The sequence below is a fragment of the Phoca vitulina genome, unplaced genomic scaffold, assembly GCF_004348235.1.
Source record: "Phoca vitulina isolate PV1807 unplaced genomic scaffold, GSC_HSeal_1.0 scaffold45, whole genome shotgun sequence".
In the NCBI taxonomy this organism is placed as follows: Eukaryota; Metazoa; Chordata; class Mammalia; order Carnivora; family Phocidae; genus Phoca; species Phoca vitulina.
In genome coordinates this window covers 11,663,114-11,680,623 of record NW_022589748.1, presented here as the reverse complement: position 1 = coordinate 11,680,623, position 17,510 = coordinate 11,663,114, and the positions used below count along the sequence as shown (strand labels likewise).

Here is a 17,510-nt window from a genome sequence, read left to right as displayed (position 1 = left end):
CTTTTGTCCTTTCACCTCGTCCAAGGCACTGAAGCTAAACAGTTAGGGTGGTGACCATTTCATGTGCGTCATCTGGGGTGACAAAGGGCAACAGCTTGGTGGAGGTGAGCAGAAGGGTGCGAGGGTGGTGGCCGGGCGAGAGATGGCAGGCATCACGGTCACGGCCCCCCGAGAGCCAGGTTCGCTTCCGTCTCTGCCACTGGCAGGACAGAGCAAGGTAAGGTTTCCTAAACAGGTGACTCTGGCCGGAAGGCCTCATGGGGAGAGGTGGGTCACACGGAATGGGCAGTACCGCCTGGACGGGGACCAGCTTCTCATCTGTGAAATGGGGACCCTTCTTCAACGCCCTGCCAACTTTTGGGGGCTTCTGTGAGGCTCCAATGAGATGCAGGGAGGCAACACCTTGGAGCATTTACAAGCATGGTGCAAATACAACACATTCCCGTTCCCCCACTGCACAGTGGTCAGTCCAGTCCCCGAAGGCCCAGCGGGCAGGGCAGGACATAGGAGCAAAGGCCGAAGTGGGTGCTGCCACCCGGCAGCTCCAATCAATGTACCTCCAGGGGGTCAGCGGGCAGCCCACCGGCAGCACGGGCCCTGCACGCCGGACAAAGTGCCGGGGAGCTACTTCAGCGGACTCTGGAGGCCAATGCACAGCACTGCAGCCCTCCCCAGCCGGGCACACCCAGGCTACTAGGACAGTGACGTCAGCGGTGCCCGTGGCAGCAGGCCCGGCACTGGTGCCTTCACGTCTGAGGTCGTGGGATCCTCGGGGCTTACTCGTGGCGCTCTGGCCCCACCCTCTCCTTCCATTCTGCCTGGTGGACACCAGGGCAAACTGGAGCTGGACACACAGCAGATCCCTGGGCCACTCCTAGACTGGCGAGATTTCCTTGCCCTCATCCCCGTCCTGAGAAGGCTACCTACCCGCCCCTCCCAAAAAATAACTGCTCTGTGAAGAGGAACAGAAATCTAAGGGGCTGCTGCTGAGGGGTGGGGGCTTTTGTCCTTCAATGAGAGAGGTCAGCACAAGGACCCCCTGCCTGCTCCAGGGGAGGAGTGGCAGGTTGGTGCAGGGGACAGGAGAAGGGCAAGGTCAAGGGGACTTAACAGCAGACAGAAAACTGATGAGAGCTGCCAACCCGGAAGGGCAGAAACGGTGTAAGTCATTTCTCACGCTGCTCTGTGTTTCTCAAACTTCAACTGTCTCCAAAAAATAAAGTAAAAAAATGAAATGACCTTGCCAGCTTATTAAGGAAACACCACATCAAAGCACAGCTTTCTTAAGGCAGATATTTGCAACGCAGCCAGAAAGAAAGGGTGAGGCAATTACCAGTGCCTGTCCCCGCAGCACCTTCCCTCTGGTCCCCGAGCCCAGCGGGGCTCTCTCTAATTCCTCCAACCCTGAAAAACGCAGGTCTTAGCATACGTGCAGACTGCCGAGCTCCAGGTGCTACGGGAATGGCCCCCAACTTTAAATTTCACAGGAACAGACAAACTGAAGCCAGAAGATCTACAGGTGTGCAGTGCGTCCTGAGTCACCACCGTCACTTCCTCAGGGACGTTTCCTCGAGTCTCCGCGGAAATTGTTCTTGGTGCCCTGGTCTACACCCTCCACCTGCTAAACCTGGCTGAATCTCTACCAGCACTGCTCTGGACTTCAGTGTGTCCTACTTGGCTTCCTGTCACTCAGGGCGGGCCTGGGCGCTGGACACCTGCTCTCGGGCCTGTGCGTGCTGCTCTGAGGTCCAAGCGAGTTATTCCTCTTTTGGGTTTCCTGCCCCCATGGCCCCTGCTCCCCAGATGAGGAGGCACAACGGGAGACTGAGTTACTGGCAACAAAAGGAACAAGGGAAAACGGACGAGGACAAGAGGAGCTCGACAGGAAAACAGCCAACAGCGTGAGGCTGGCGTGGTGGGCGGCCGGAGAGCCTAGCGTACCTTCTTCTTGATGCCATCCTGAATAACCGTGGTCCGATACAGTCTCAGGAGGCCCTCCTCAGACAGGTTGCGCACCAAGCGGACAATGGACTTCTTGCAGCACTTGGTAGACACACCTTCTTGCTTCTCCTGATCCATGATCATTTTCTGAATCCTGGGGTATCACCAAATACGAAGTTAATATTCCCAATAATCTCATCATGAGGTAGCTAAAGACAAGCCGCCACTCACAGCAGCTTCACATGCTGTGCCCTTCCCTGGGACCCAACGGGAGGGCGTGATTCATTACAATGATGGGGACCCTGGGGGCCGTGATGGGGATCTGTCTGCACCCTGTCTCTGTGCTAATTTAACTCCCAGACACAGGACGGTCCAGTGTTCTGCAGTCAATACTCAGGTCCGCAGCTCTTTGATTCCTCTCCTCGTGCGTCTCACTGTCTAGATCTTACCGAGTCACTGCAGTGACGTTTCCAGATCACTGATCCTTGAATGGCAGGGCCAGCAGGATATTAGCAATGCCCGGCCAAACCCCTCACAGTACAGACGAGGGGACGAAGGCAGCACTGTCTCCCCAGCCCCCAGTTAGAGAACTAGGACGAGGCTCCTTGACCAAGGACAAGGCTCCTTCTACTCGAGCGGCTCTGACGCTGGGTGCCTCCGACGCCCGAAGATGCGGCCCAGGAGGCGGTGGTGATGGTGGGTCACGAGGACCCCACCGGAGTGCGGAGCATCTACGTGCACAGAGCCGCCCCAGACACAGAAGCTCTACCTGCATCTCTGTTTTTGCTTTCATATCAGACTGCGTTTGAACCAGAGGCTCCATGCAGAACTAAGAACAGTTTGTAAGCTGATGCGATTATTTGCCTAAGTTTCTTCTCCAAGGAAAGAGAGGGGCCCTGCCCTTTCCCCACCTTCCACTTCTCGCTCACTCACTCTCTCCCCGTCTAGGGGCTCGATATTCCTCAACGTCTACACTTCCCGAATCACTAGACCAAGTGCTAAATCCTTTCTACCACACAGGGATGCCGTGAGAATCTATGCAGCAGAGGAAGACTCAGAAGCCTCTCGGTCATATCTGTGGCTTGTGACAACGAGCTGGCCTGAGATTTACTGTTAGTGCAAGACAGACAGACGGCTCCTTACGTGAACAAGCTCTCGATTAAGCGCAGGTTGGTGACGGCTTCTATGATCAGGTTCCTGCGTTTGAGGAGCCGGTAAGTTTCGTGGGGTTTGTCTTGGCCTGGGCCATGCTTCCCTGTCTTCTGGGAACTGCCACTCTCCTAGAGCAGGGACCAAGAGAATAAGAACACAACGGGCTCAGTGAGGTTAGGGGGCCAGACACCATCGCCGCAGGTGCGCTTTGCCTCTTTAGGGAATTTCTATGCCCACGTTTCAAGAAGGAAAGTCCAGAGGGCTGTGACTCTCTGGGAATATCAGACAGAAGCAGAGGCAGGCGTCTGGGTTCACATAGTTGTCCCTCGGTATGTTAGGATGTGTGCCAAATGAGAAAAAGGGAGAAGAAGAGGGCTGTGCGCGCGCTCTCCCGTTCCTTCCAAAATGCCCACGGTTCTCTTCATGGCTCCTGTCTTCTAAGAGCTTCCGTGAACTCGTTCCATTTGCCCTTGGATCAGATCTATTAAAACCCCCATGTGTCCCCTGAAGGGAAGGGAAATCCCGACTCCAACATATTCCTTGCAAATCACTTGGCACAAATGAGCACCCCACGGTGGCCCAGGGCCTCCCGCGCTGGATGCCCCCCTCACTCGACGCGGCACTTTCAGGAGAACGAGAACGAGCTCGAGGAGGCTGCTAGCTGCTGGTGTCAGAACAGCGAGCCCCAGATCACTTCCCGGCTGAGGGCCAGGGCTTCAGGAGAGGCACGGTTCCTTCCTGAAGGGGAACCAGCTCAAAAGGGCTCAAGATTCAAGAAGGGGCCCAGGAGAAAGACCTCTGTGCTCTCCCGCACTAGAGCATTTTGGAGGGGAGCCGCATGAGTACATGGGCCACCTGCCGGGGCAGGCGGGGGGCGCAGCTGGAGAGCAAGGTAAAGAGGTGCTCTACCAACGGCCCTCCAGATATGGCCTTCACACCTCCTTCTCAGCACAAGGCAGAAAGAAGGACAGCATGCTGCTCTTACTTTGGGAACAGATTTCTAAGAGGAAGAGGAAGAGAAAGAGCTGAGCCAGGCAAAGGCATTCTAGAACCTGGAGGGAGCGTGCATGCTACTGGAGACATGAAACCTGATCAGAAGGTGCCAAGGGGCTAGGGAGGTGAGCAAGGTAGGCAGACCCTCCGGAACCTGCTGGGATCCACCTGCTGGCAGGCCTAGCTTCTTCAGTGAGACACAGTCCCAGCCGGGACTTGAGAAGTTATGGCATCCAAAGGCGAGGAAGGGGTTGAGAGTTTCTAGAAAAATCCAGAGAAAGCTTTCGCACCCCACGCTCCATTGCTTCTGCCGTAAGGCTGGTACCAAGAGCACAGCCTCCACACCAGTGAGGGAGAAGCAAGGGGGAGCTCCACACACATGGGTTCTTGTCCCCACTCTGCATCTGCCGGGCAGGCAAGTCGCCCACTCCCCAGGGACCTCCCCGTTTTGCCCCGGCCCAGAGCCGACATCGCTCTGACAGGGGTGCCGTGAGGCCTCCACGAACGAGCAGGACCAGCATGTAAAGCCGCCCCGATCCCAGCTGTGCCCTGCGCAAGCTGCCTCATCCTGACGCTGTGCTTCTGAAGCGCAGGGGACATGTTCAAGTGACAAAGGACAGCATAAGGTGAACTGAATCCCATCACGAGAGTGGCGCTCCCGTGTCAGTGGCCTTTTTAATCCTTCTAATTACGCTGATGGAAAGCATTTGATTCTATCGCGTCTTTAACGCGGTGACACCCAATAATACCTAGCCAGAACGTACTGAACAGTTTGGGTTTTCTTTGATCTATTTTATAATTACCTTCCTGTCATGGCAAATGATACCGGCCGTTCATCTAAGGCAGGGCTTCTCGGCGCGGGCACTGCTGACATCTGGGGCCGGCTAACTCTCCCCTGTGGGCTGTCCCTGCACATTCTAGACTAAGCAGCACCCCCTGGCCTCCACCTCCCAGACGCCGGTGGCCCCCGCTCCCCCAGCCGTGACCAGCAGACATGCCCCGTCCAGACACGTCAGATGTCCCCGGGGAGGCTAAGTCGGCCGAGAGTGGGAAGAACCGCTCATCTAAACAAATGTTCCTTCCAAAATAAACTTCAACAGAAAGAGTGAGTGATTGGAAATGACAAGGCCGTGTAAACAACAGTGCCGCTTTCTGGCTGGGAGCACTCAGCACGCAGCGCTCGCACCCTCACTGGCTTTGCCGCGGTTGCTGTGACTCGGGCGCACAGAACTGAGAAGGCCGAGCTCTGCCTGTCAGCGGCCCGTCGGAGAAAGGGCGCGCCCCACCGTGAGCACTCACCTTTGGGTTCTCGAGCCTGACCTCTTCGATCACAGTTATGTCACCGCTGCTGTTCTTCGTGCAGCGGGAGCCGAAGGACACGCCGGGGTCTGCGGAGCTGCCGGGGTCCTGCGGGCCGTCCCTGCTCGCGGAGCTCTGGCAGCGTTTCTCCTCAGCCGCCCCCAGGGAGGAAGGCAGCTGCTTCTTCTGTGGGTGCAGGTTTCCGACTTTCCAGCCCCCTGCAGCGGAGGGGCGGGGGGAGCATGAGCGAACTGCAGCCCCCTCAAGGGCCACCAAGAAGGGCACTTGCCCTCGGCAGCGGGACCAGCCCCATGCGGGCCCAGGATTCCATGCGGCTGGTTGGAGGACTCGGGGGCAGGACCAAGTGAGCAGTGTGGGTGCCCCTCCCCACCCCACTGCCCACTGCCCTGCCTGGCTGGACGCCAGACCTGCAAACTTGTCGTGGGCTCCACCCGCCACACGTTTAACAAAGTTCTAACTCAACTAAAAACTTGAGGGCTCATCATATGGCTGGAGGGTAGGGGACGGAGGAAGTTAACTGGATCACATCCCCTTACTAGTAAAAACACAACAAAACAAAATGAACATTGGCCAAGGAGGACTGACTTGCAAGCAGCCAGGAGACAGACCACATGACCGTCTCCTCCAAATTTAGGATTATGTGATCATGTGACACCAACAGGTCCCCAGTTAGGACAGCACCAAGGAGATCTTCAGGTGTCCGCTAAACTGAATGGGCTGTTTTCTGAACATCCCCAGAGCCGGGCGGGATCGGCAGCAGCTCAGATGGAGGGCACACACGCACCCCCAGCCTCACCCGCCCTCCCCACCCCCCGACCCCGAGGGCACCCCCTACCCTTTGCTGAGGTGGACTGATGAGGCTGGGTCCCGAGACTGGCATTCAGGCAGGCCTTCCCGTCACTCTGGGACACTCTGCCTTTCCTCTTGCTGCGGCCCTCCTCCTCGCTGTCGGACTCGGAGAGGAACGTGTCCTCCCCTTCAGGCACGAGTGACTCCTCCTGCACTGAGGCCAGGCTCACTGTGGTCAGCAGCTGGCTCCGGGCTTTCTCCCTTTTGTACTGCCGGCTCAGATCGCTCTCTTCTGCAAACACGCAGGAGATGTACTTGGTGGTCCGCTGACGCCCTTCATCTTCCATGAACCCCTGGAGGGGATAGGAGATGTGTTCAATCACATTTGGAGCGCGTGACAACACTCAGGCATGCGGGTGAGCGGGGGGCTGCTTCCTGATCTTTCCTGCACCTCCCCCGTCACCACCGGGGCCCCGCGTCGGCCCCGCTGACATTCCCTCACTGTCTTCCTGTCTGCTCATTTCTCAGGTGCCGCTTCCACAGGCCTGCCAGAGATGGTTTTCCACACTGCAATCCTGAGCGCGTGTCTGCTCTACGGGACCGTGAGCTCCTTGAGGGCAGGGTCCTAACTTGGCCCTCCCCAACTCCCCAGTGCCTGACACGGGACTAGGCCTACAGGAAATGGTTAGGGAGCAGTGAGTGTTAGCTATGCAGGATTCGAGGGTTCAGAAATGTTGTCACGGACTGGAGGTCACCAGCTCCATGCGGCCCCTGCCTTGGGGGCGGAGGATGAGGCCATCACCAACCCACACTCATTCTTATCTTCTGGAACAGGGGAAAAGGGGCTTCCCCGGGCCCTTAATGGCAGGAAGAGCAACATCTTCTATACGCCAAGCTCATGCCAAGGCACACGCCAAGCGTTCTGCAATCATTAGCTCGACTGTAATCCAGCCTTCCAGCAAAATGGTCAAAATGTTGGCAAGAAGAGAGGGAAGGATAGGGCTGGAATGCAGGCATGAATTCTGAAAGGGGACCAGCAGACGCGTTCGGTCAGCCAACTCGCTGTCCCCAGGAGCCAGGCAAGTGAGGAGAGAGAGGAAGGCCTGAGTGGAGAGGGCCCCCGGACAGCACCTGCTTTGACTAAAGGGGCTGCAGGAGGTTAGCCAGCTTCCTGGGAGTCCCCACACGGCTATGCCCCCCACACGGCCACATCTCCTGCTGACTTTTCAGACCTGAAGACTCATTCTGTTTTTAAAAAGTGAAAACCAACGAAAACCAGTGTCAGGGAGTCGGCAGGGGGTGGTGGGGGGGGACGACATGATGTGCCTGTGCGCAGCCATCTGCCACCGAGACCGGCTGAGACAGCCCTTGGCTATCACGCCCCGTGCGCACCCAGACACTATGAAGCATGCGCATGACTCGTGATGTTACCTTGACAACCTTGAATCTCTGAAGAAGACGACACAGCATTCTTGCTTCCAGCTTTCCCACATTCATAGCCACTCGGATTTCAGCTTGGGAAATTCCTTTCGTGCCTCTGCGCTCAACTGTGGGAAACGATATAAGGTGTGAGCCTCGGCCTCTGCGAAGGAGCCCTCCTGCACAAGGCCACGTCCACTCCCGCCACCCTCGTGAAGCCCAGACTCGTCAATGTGGTGGAACCAACACGCAGAATACAATCTGTCTCCTCTCTCCCTGCCCTACCAAGGACCCTTGAACACTCCTCCCAAAACCTAATGCTTTGGTGCTGCCTCCTCCCCGTCAGAACAGTAGATGGCAAGTGCCCGGCTGCAGATGTGCTCAGCTCCGGTGCCATCGCTTTTGCCCAGCAGCAGGCAGCTCGCTCTTCCCCGGGGACTTTGCCAGATACATGAAACGGATCCTGTTTTTTTAAAAAAAATTTAATTAAGAACTTTTGTCCATTTCCCTGGCTTTCTGGGCAGACTCAGAGGCATTCCGAACCCCGATGCCAGAGCCGCCCGTCACAGCTGCCGGCCAGTGGGCCGGGGGGCCAGATGCCGCCGGGCACCGCAGTAGGTGAGCGGCAGGCGACTATGCTCTATTACCGGCTCCCTCTACTTTGGCAGCTGCTGCCCTACTACGTGCTATCACTGTCTGTGCCTCCAAGAAGCCCTCTGAAATTCACTCAGTGGCTCTGGGACTGGGAACTCCAGGACGGAGCCTGGTAGGCATGGGGGCAGGCATGGCAGGAGCCCCTCCCCCCCCCAACCAAAGTGCACAAACCACAGGGCAGGCTTTGCGGCAAAGCTCTGTGTTCAGAAAACAGTTCCCGCTTTATTTCCTGCTGCAGTGCACACTTGAGGCTGCCGGGTATGAGCCGTCTGGAGAAAGGAGAGCTTACAGCCTTGTACTTGCACAAAAATAAACATCAGAATGAAGGGCGGGGCGCCTGGGTGGCTCAGTCGGTTAAGCGTCCGACTCTTGATTTCAGCTCGGGTCATGATCTCAGGGTTGTGAGATCGGGTCCAACGCTGGGCTCCTTGCTGGGTGTGGAGCCTGCTTAAGATTCTCTCTCCCCCTCTTCTTCCCCCACCCCCCAAACCAAGTGCACACTTGCACTTTCTCTCAAAAAAAAAAAATCAAAAAAGGGGACAAGGATGTATCACCATATCAAACTAATAACGTGCTCAAAGGGGGCATGACAGGGTTAAGGGCAGCTTTTCCCAAACTGTGTTCTGAGGAACCCATTTGGAGTGATATTAAGAGTTGATAAAAAAATGCCAAAAAGCCCCTCAAAAAGGCTGTGCTGATTCACCGGTGTGGCTCCGTACCAGCTGCTGACTCGCGTCCTGTGGCCACTGCACCTCCTCTGTCCTCCTCCCCACAGGGACCCGCGGCCACCCCATCTACGGCTCTGGGTCACTGCTGTCTTAGTGGATTCTAGGGGGTCTAGGGAAAGGGCGAGGAGTGGGGAGAGATGATTACCCACCCCCCGCCATCACTAGACTCCAAGCTTGCATTAAGTCTGGACCAATTTCAGAAGATGGGGGGTGGCTCTCGCATCTTTGCACTGTTGCATTAATGGCTCAGCTTCTAGGGCTTTCCACAGAGGCCCTACACTGACATTCTGATTCTACTCCTCACTCAGTCCCCCTTACGCGCTGGGGTGCATATCATCCCCAGTGCACAGATGCGGGAACGGAGGCTCAGGGACCTTGCTACCGTTCTACCATGCTCAGATCCGACCCAAAGCCTGACCCTTCCAGGGAACCATGGGGCTCCCTGCTGCTTCCCACTCTCAACAACACAGGCCTCTCCTTCGCCACGTGGGCAACACATTCCTGGACCCGCGGCGCGCGGGAGTCACACACCCGCAGGGGCGCGCGCATGGGACCTACTGAGTTCGTAGGTCTGCGTGAGCATGTCCCGCTCGTACACGATGTCCACCGGGGGCACTGCCTTGGAGATGACCTCCTCATCCTCATCGTCGTCCTGGTCATGGTCATCCTCGACCTTCCGTTTAAATTCTTTCAGCAGCCTGAGGCAGCGCACCATGACGTCCGTCCCTAGGAACGCAACGTGGCATGTTTTCTAGCAATGAGCAGAACACTGCTTGGGGGGGGCGGAGCAGGGGCCAGGGGGCAGAGCTGAGACAGAGACCCAGAGAACGGATGGAGTTCAGAATATTGAAAACAGCACGTCCCGGGGCACGAGACCTGAATGTGTCCTCCATAGAACCATTTTGTGTTCCGTATAATTAGTAAACAAGGAAATGCAAATGAGAACAATGAGGTGCTGCGTCAGTCCTATTAACCACACAGCAGCCTTCTCCTGCTCGAGACAAGCTCTGCGACAGGAGGAAGCGGGCCTGCCTGTCCACGCCGGCTCCCCAGCACCCAGCACGGTGCCCAGCACATAAGCAGCACTGCCCAAAGGGTGAAAGCCACTTCTCCCCTTTTAAGAGGAGACTCACTGCCAGTAAGTCGCGGCAGCAGTGTAAACGCGTTCTAGAACCCTCTGAGCGCATTGCTGGAAGGCTTTCACCAGTGATGCCAAGAGTGGGAATTTATTCCAAGAAAACTCCAGAAGGAGGCAAAAGCTGCCAGCCCGAAGAGGTCCACACAGCACTCTGTGCGCTAGCTTTCCAGAACCACACAAACAATGAGGGACTGAGCGGTGGGGCACCGACAAGCCACTGCTCTGTGGGCTAGCGCGGCCCTTCAGACACTCACAATGCGCCCACACCCAACCCATGCAAGCACCATGTGAGAAAAGTAACAAGCCTGGGCCATGGCCGTACCAAGAGAAAAGCTGCAAGGGAGAGCAAAAACATCTCAACAGTTCACTAGGGCGAACTCACTCGTGTGATCCTGACAATGCCAGGAGGCATTATATAGATGGGGAAACTGAGGTTCAGAGGACGACATGACTTGCCCAAGCGCTCTGGAGCTTGTAAGCAACAAGGGCAAAGGTACTCGGGCGGCATCACAGGTCTCCACTGTGGAAGAAATGATCCCTCACTAATAGGTGCTAGGACATTGGAGTGTGGGGGCAGAATAAGGACCCCTCGAGGGCGGCCAACTCCCGCAACCTGGAGCCTGTGAATACGTTACCCTCTGTGGCAAGAGGGACTTGCAGGCATGAGTGAGTTAAGGCTTTTTGCTGTGGGGATGGTCTTATCCTGGAGAATCCGGGTGGGTCAATGTCAGAGTCCTTTAGAGAGGGAGGCAGGAAGATCACAGCAAGAGACTGGAAGATGCCAGGCTGCTGGCTTTGAAGGTGGAGGGAGAGAGCAGGAGCCAAGGAATGCAGGGGGCCTGTAGAAACTGGAAATGCCAAGAAACGGGTTCTCTCCTAGAGCCTGCTGAAGGAGCAAAGCCCTGCCGACATTGTTCAGTTTAGCCCTAGGAAACCCATCTCAGACTTCCAGAATTGTGAAACCGTAAAACAGTGCTGTTTGCAGTCACTAAGTCTGCAGCAATTGTTAGAGCAGGGATGCAGATGGTTTCTCCACCTGGACACCGAGGGGCATAACCCAGGTACCAGTACGAAGGGGCCGCAGTAAAGCTGGTCTCTGCCACCCAGTGCCTCTGCGCAGGAGCTGTGGCCACCGAGGGCCTTCCCGTGGGGTGGGAAATGCTCGCACCGAGCACTGCAGACTGACTGGGCAAGAGCAGGCACAATACCCCAAGTGGGGCAGAGCATGTGGCTTGCAGGTGAAACTCACAAACGGTAATGCATCTCAGGGCCCTGAACTCATCAGACTTACCCTCAGAGCAGGGTCCGGCCTAGGCCGATCTAGCAGAACCCTCCCGGAGGGCAGGCCTAGGGCAAATGGTCGCAGAAGTGTGGGAAGCCTCAGGCTGGTGCTGATTTGCCTGCACTCTTCACAGTGACAGGAAGTACGCCCCCCGTTCGTGATTTTTCAAGAGAAGAAATATGACGTCACAGCCCTGGCTTCCACACCTGCCAGGCCCTCTCACGTTCCCCTGCTTCCCAAGGCTCTGCCCTTTGCTCGGGGTCCCTCCCCTGCACTCTCCCTCCATTTCTCCCTCCCCAGATGGGAGCCTAAAACGACCAGGAGGGGAGGCATGGCGACAAGGGGGAGCCTTGGGCCCGCCTGTATGGGTGAAAATTATTTCAAGGCTCAAGTGACCAGAACTGCATGGTTCATTGGGACTTCCTCCTAGTAGCCAGCAGACCAACACACAGGCAGAACACCAACCACCGAGTCACTCCCCACTCGGTCTCCCCCCCCCCCCCCCCCCGTTCTCTACCCAAGCCCCTCCCACGCCTTTCAGCCCCCCTCTCGCCTCTCAGACAGGGCCCGCAGAGACTGCTCCTAACATAAAAACGATTACCATTGCTCGAACGCATGCCGCGTGCCGGACATCGATCGAAGCTCTCCGTGTGTTATACAAGCTGGTGCTCACCACGGCCTGAGGAGGTGGCGGCTACCATCCCGTTCCCCACTTGAGGACACCAGGAGCTAAGGCATTTGCCCAAGCTCCTGCTCCTTAGCAAGGGAGGAGCTGGGATTTACCAGGCAGTCTGGCTTCCGAGCCCAGGTCCAAAACCTCAGACGACATACGGCCCCTAATTCAGAGGCATCCATGTGACCGAGCGCAGTGGGTGACCCGGGGCGGGGAACGCTGGCTTCTGTGGGAGCGGTGGCCCAATGCAGCACGTAGGGGCGGCAGACCAGCATGCTCAGCAACAGCCCGGCGTAGGTCTTCCACCCCGTTTTAACTTCCTTAAGAGATTAACCGGCCACGAAAAAGATACACCTGGCAGCGCTCAACATCAGCACAGGTGGTGGGGGAGAAAGGCTACTACACCCTCGTGGATCCAAAGGGCCAGGAGGGAAACCCCTCTCAGCCTTCCCGGCTTCTGCTCCTCACAGCCTCCAGTCGGCACCCAGGCTCCCCTCTGCTTCGACAGCAGTTGATGCCCGTCGCCCGTCACAGCCTTGTCCTGACGGCCCCACTGGCGGCAGCCAGGACGGCCGGACCTATAGAGGAGCACCGGGACCAAGCTGGGCTCCAGGGTCACACAGACATGGGTCATCTCAGCTCCACGACCTGAGACTCTGGGGAAATGACTGAGCAGAGCTCTTTGTGTTCAGCTCCGCAAAGTGAGAAGCCGAGGTTCTCTACCCCCCGCGTTAGCAGTAAGATGTCCGGACAGGATGTCTGTGGAGGGGGGGCACGCAGCAGTTGACCCTACCAGCGAGCCCTTGCTGTGTCGTGGGCTTTAAGGGAACTGACCCCTCAGATCGCACAGTCTGAGGCTGGAGGCCCCCGTAAGCCCCACAACAGCATACTTTCAGTGGAGGGTTCGGCTCAAGCAGCTCAGACTGGGCTCAGCGCGAGGCCGCTGTGCTTCCAGAAGGCCATCCAGATGGCTGCTGGTGAGGTCTGGGGCCACGGGGTCTGCAGCTCTGCCCATCCCACACAGCATGGCTGATTTCCCTGCCACGAATCCCAACAGCACTGGATCCATCAGACAAGGAAACCCCGATCATTTACCCAAACTTGTGTCTGCCACCTCAGTGACCAGCAACCCTTATCGGAGGAATCACAGGCCTGTTAATAGCAACCACGGATGCCTGGGTGCAGGGCTTACTTTCCAGGAACAAAAGGCAAGAGAGAACCAACCAGATCACTGCACACGTTCTCGGCATCTTAAAGGGGCAGCTGGGTGGCTCAGTCGGTTAAGCATCTGCCTTCGGCTCAGGTCATGATCCCAGGGTCCTGGGATCGGGCCCTGCATTGGGCTCCCTGCTCAGTAGGGAGTCTCCTTGTCCCTCTGACCCTCCTCCCTCTCGTGCTCTCTCTCACTCACTCTCTCAAATAAATCTTAAAAAAAAAATTAAAAAAATAAAGATACAGTGTGCACTAATGTCCACAGTTTCACACAAACCAAGCACACAGTACTTTTGTGCCAAAGATCCAGGATGGGCTGGCCATGGCATGAAGGAAGAATGGCTTCATTTCAACATTCTGAAGACCCAGAAAGGAAGAAGGGAAGGAGTGAATCCTTCCTGAGCACCTAGGATGCACCAGGCACTGGGTTAGGTAGTTGCAGAAGCTGTTTTAATCATCGTGCAGATTCTGCACATGACTACTGCCATCTTATGAAAAAGGAAAGCAGGCTCAGAGGGGTCAAGTAACCTAATGGATGTCTCACACCTAGAAAGTGGCCTTTCTCCCACACTGGGCCACCTGGCGGGGCTGCAACTCCCAATTTCTACCAGAAAACACCATTCCCTGTAAATGGAAATCCTGAGCTGCTGTGAAGTGGGACCAACAGCCTGTGTTTCTCACATTCCCAACCAAGATCTCACCTGGCCACCTAGCAGACTGGGGCTCTCCATGTGATGAACCCAGGAGAGCACAAAAACAGGACGGGAACAAATGAGCACCATGGCAGACTTACTCTTGGAAGTCACCAACGAAGGGACAGTCCTACTGGTAAGCCAGGGAGAGGTTAGGTATATTCATATTATGTATACACTCCCGTCCTGCCCCGCCCCCCCCACACCCCTGGATGAGCCTAGGATGGTCAGTGCTAGGGCGTCATTCCAGTAGTCTGGAAACTGAAATGAGAAAACAGCCCATGGGACATTCTAAGGAGAAAACAGCCTTGGGTAACTGCTAGACACACGGAATTCAGGGTTGTACTCCAAATGAGGGAGGGTGCTGCAGCCCATACCCCAGGGTGATAGAACCAGTTAGAAATCTGGGCTCTGGTGACCCCTGGGCGGCACAGTCGGTTTGCTCAGGTCATGATCTCAGGGCTAAGAGATGGGGCCCTGCATCGGGCTCCATGCTCAGCATGGAGTCTGCTAAGGTTTCTTTCTCCCTCTCCCTCGGCCCCTCCCCCTGCTCTCTCTCTAAAATAAATAAATAAATCTTAAAAAAGAAAGAAATAGGGGCTCTGGAGCGTCTCTGGTGAGAACCTGCCCTTGCCACCTACCAGCTGGATAACCACAGCTAAGTGAGTTCAGCTAGAAAATGGGGACGGGAACAGTATCTTCCTCAGAGTGCTCAGTACCGTGGCGCCTGGTGAACAAGCATGCTCAATAGGCAGCACTCGCTCCTGTTCTTATCATTACCATGGTCATTACTGCAACCTTGGAAAATTCAAGTTCTTGAGGATCAAGGGTCATACCTCATCACCGGGGCTGAAAATATCAGATTGCGTGGGGCCTCTACTTCAATTTCAAGCATTTGTTCTGTGTTGGGCCTGGAACACATAAAGATGAAGAAGACAGGGTTCCTGCCCTGCAAAGGGTGGTGTCTGAGAGAGAGGAGGGGAGGGGAGAGGAGGTGAGCAGTCGGCTTGGGTTTCACACAAGCCAGGGTTTGAGTTTTGGCTCTACCATGGGCAATCGGCTAAGCGTTCTGAGCCTCAGGCTCCTCCTCTGTAAAACGGGCATAATCCTAACAGCAGGGCTGGACTCACCTGCTGGGAAGGACCAGAGGAGTGAATGCAGGCAAGGTGCTCAGCCTCACGAATGAAGCACACTAAATGCTCCCTGATTACAGAGAAAGGAGCCAGGAGGCTCGGCTCTACTGGCAAGAAGCGCTGGGAAATGAGGCGGCACGCGGGGCTAGGCAGGGGAAGCTTGAGAGGGGGGACTCTGGAGGGGGATGCTAGAGGACACATGGGAATCGACCAGGCAGACACGGGCAAAGGGTGGTGGGAGGGTGGGGATGAAGGGGAAGGCCGACTGTTGAAGTTTTAGAGGCCAAGCAATGAATCTTGTATTTTTTATTCTGTAGCCCGGTTTGCCTTTATTCAGTAGGCATGACTCGAAGTTATTTCTGTGGTGGACGTGGAAGATGGACTGGAGAGAAGGCCGGCAGGGGGAGCCCACATCTTCCGACTCCCCTGCCCCTGGGACAGCTGTCCTAGGCTGGCCCCACCTTCAGCCCCTGCCCCTGCTCAGGCCCCAGGCGCTCACCGACCAGCCCCCACGGCCCATCAGTTCTGCCCCTTCCTTCTCTGATGGAGGTAGAGAGGGCCCTGGCTAGAGACTCACACCTTCTGTGCTCAAACCTCCACACCGGCCCGTCCTTGCTCTATGACCTGAGGCAAGGGATCTGTGCTTTGGTTTTCTTATCAGTGGAGGGAAGGAAAAGAAGAGCGCCCACTTGATGGGGTAGCCCAAAGGATCAGAATCAAGCACTAACACTTGGCACAGAACCTGACATATTATCTGGATGGCTTTTCCACCTCTCCCTGGGTTCCAAGACTGTCCACAAAATGACAGAACAAAACGGCAGAATCTCCCCTGGTGCCTTCCTCTTTCTCATGGCCTAAGATAAGCCCATGGAACCTAAGTTCCCCTTGCTAACTGTACAAGGTAACAAGGGTGCTGACAAATCATGTCCATACAAGAGGACTCACAAGCTTTAGGACACTGGAGAAATGATCTCGGCCGGCCGAGAGTTCCAGAGCCACCATTAAATACCCAGTGCAAGAACCACCTCCCAAACCCTTGGGCTGAGTCAGGGACTGACTCGTTTAGGTCCCTGAAAGTTCTTAGAGACCCACAGAAGGAAAGGGCTGGTGGAAACTGTGCTGGGCTGAGCATGACAGCAGCGAACCATTCTTGAGGGCTCTGAGCCAGGCACCGGTTAAGAATGGAGCGGCGCCCAGCACGGACACATCTGTCACTTTACTGGCCCCCTGCCAACCTGTGGACAGGTGGTCACCTGGGAGGCCAGGCACGCGCTCACCCGTCCCTGCGCTGGCCTCTTCCAAGCCCCGAGGGCAACCTCGCCAGGCCCTCCCCACCCCAGTCCTGTGTGGCACACCTACTGCCACCAGCCCCCGTCCAACTCTGCAGAATACCACCCCCCCCAGCCCCACACCCCTCGCCCTTGCCGCCCGCCTGCACCTTCCACAGCGCAGCGGGGACGGGCATGTTCTCCTGCTCAGGGAGGTCGAGGGACGTTCCCTTAAGGTCACAGCAGGCTTAAGGGCGGGTTCCCTCCTGGGGAGAGCCGCAGAGGAGCCACAAGGAAAGGACTATTTCCCAGCAAGGACCCTGTCCCCAGGTACTGAGGCCCTCGGGAGCGGGAGGGCTGCCTGGGGCCCTGCTTGACATGACTCAAGGTCTGGAATTAACGCCATGGAGGATCTTACTCCTTATTCTACCTTTTAGGTGCTTGCCTCTAATAGTTTTTTTTTGCCATATTAAAATGTCTGTTTATTTGTCTTAAATAGAGAATAATTCCCCTTCATTTTTGAGCTGGCATCCTTTATCAACTTTGCCACTTTTAACTGAAAGAGATCTTGGTATTTTTAACTGATTTTACTGGTTCCAACCCCCCCCCCCCCCCGCCAGCCACTAATTTTCTAGGCCTTAAACTCAGCTCTTTTTCTATTCTTTTCATGTTTATGTTCACCCTTTATCCTTTTTGTGTTTCTGATCTTCATTCTTTTTAATTCTACTCTCCTGGTTTCAAAGCTCTTTTAAACCTTTATCTTTATTTTATTGTGTTTTAATCCTCCTTGATACGGCTCATTTCTTTTTCCTGAGCTTGTATACTTTAATCCTACTATAACTTTTCAAATGTCGCTTTTTGCCATTTTAATGACCTTAATTTAGTTTGCTGTACCCTGTTACAAGTGTTTCTTGGTGTTCACTTTTAACAGCTTTACTGGTTATGATTCACATTCCGCACCATTCACCTCGTGCACTGCATGCATCCATGGTTTAGTGTTTCCCCAGGTAGGTGCGTCGGTCACCAGTCCAACATGAACATCTTCCCCACCTCAGATCTGGTAGCTGGCACCCTGGGTGCCCCCATCCCAGCCCCAAACACTAATCTACTTCTAGA

At 55.8% G+C, this 17,510-nt stretch overlaps 1 protein-coding gene across 1 annotated transcript in view; it reads right to left on the bottom strand.

Moving 5' to 3' along the window:
- GTF3C1 (general transcription factor IIIC subunit 1) overlaps nt 1-17,510 on the bottom strand; it is a 70,447-nt gene that overhangs the window by 31,210 nt on the left and 21,727 nt on the right. Inside the window, exons 7-12 of the mRNA XM_032430726.1 lie at nt 9,555-9,722; nt 7,627-7,742; nt 6,242-6,548; nt 5,386-5,603; nt 3,085-3,221; nt 1,942-2,095 (exon numbers count right to left, since the gene is read on the bottom strand). Of these exons, the coding sequence (XP_032286617.1) occupies nt 1,942-2,095; nt 3,085-3,221; nt 5,386-5,603; nt 6,242-6,548; nt 7,627-7,742; nt 9,555-9,722 (1,100 nt within the window). The remainder of the gene's footprint in view (nt 1-1,941; nt 2,096-3,084; nt 3,222-5,385; nt 5,604-6,241; nt 6,549-7,626; nt 7,743-9,554; nt 9,723-17,510) is intronic.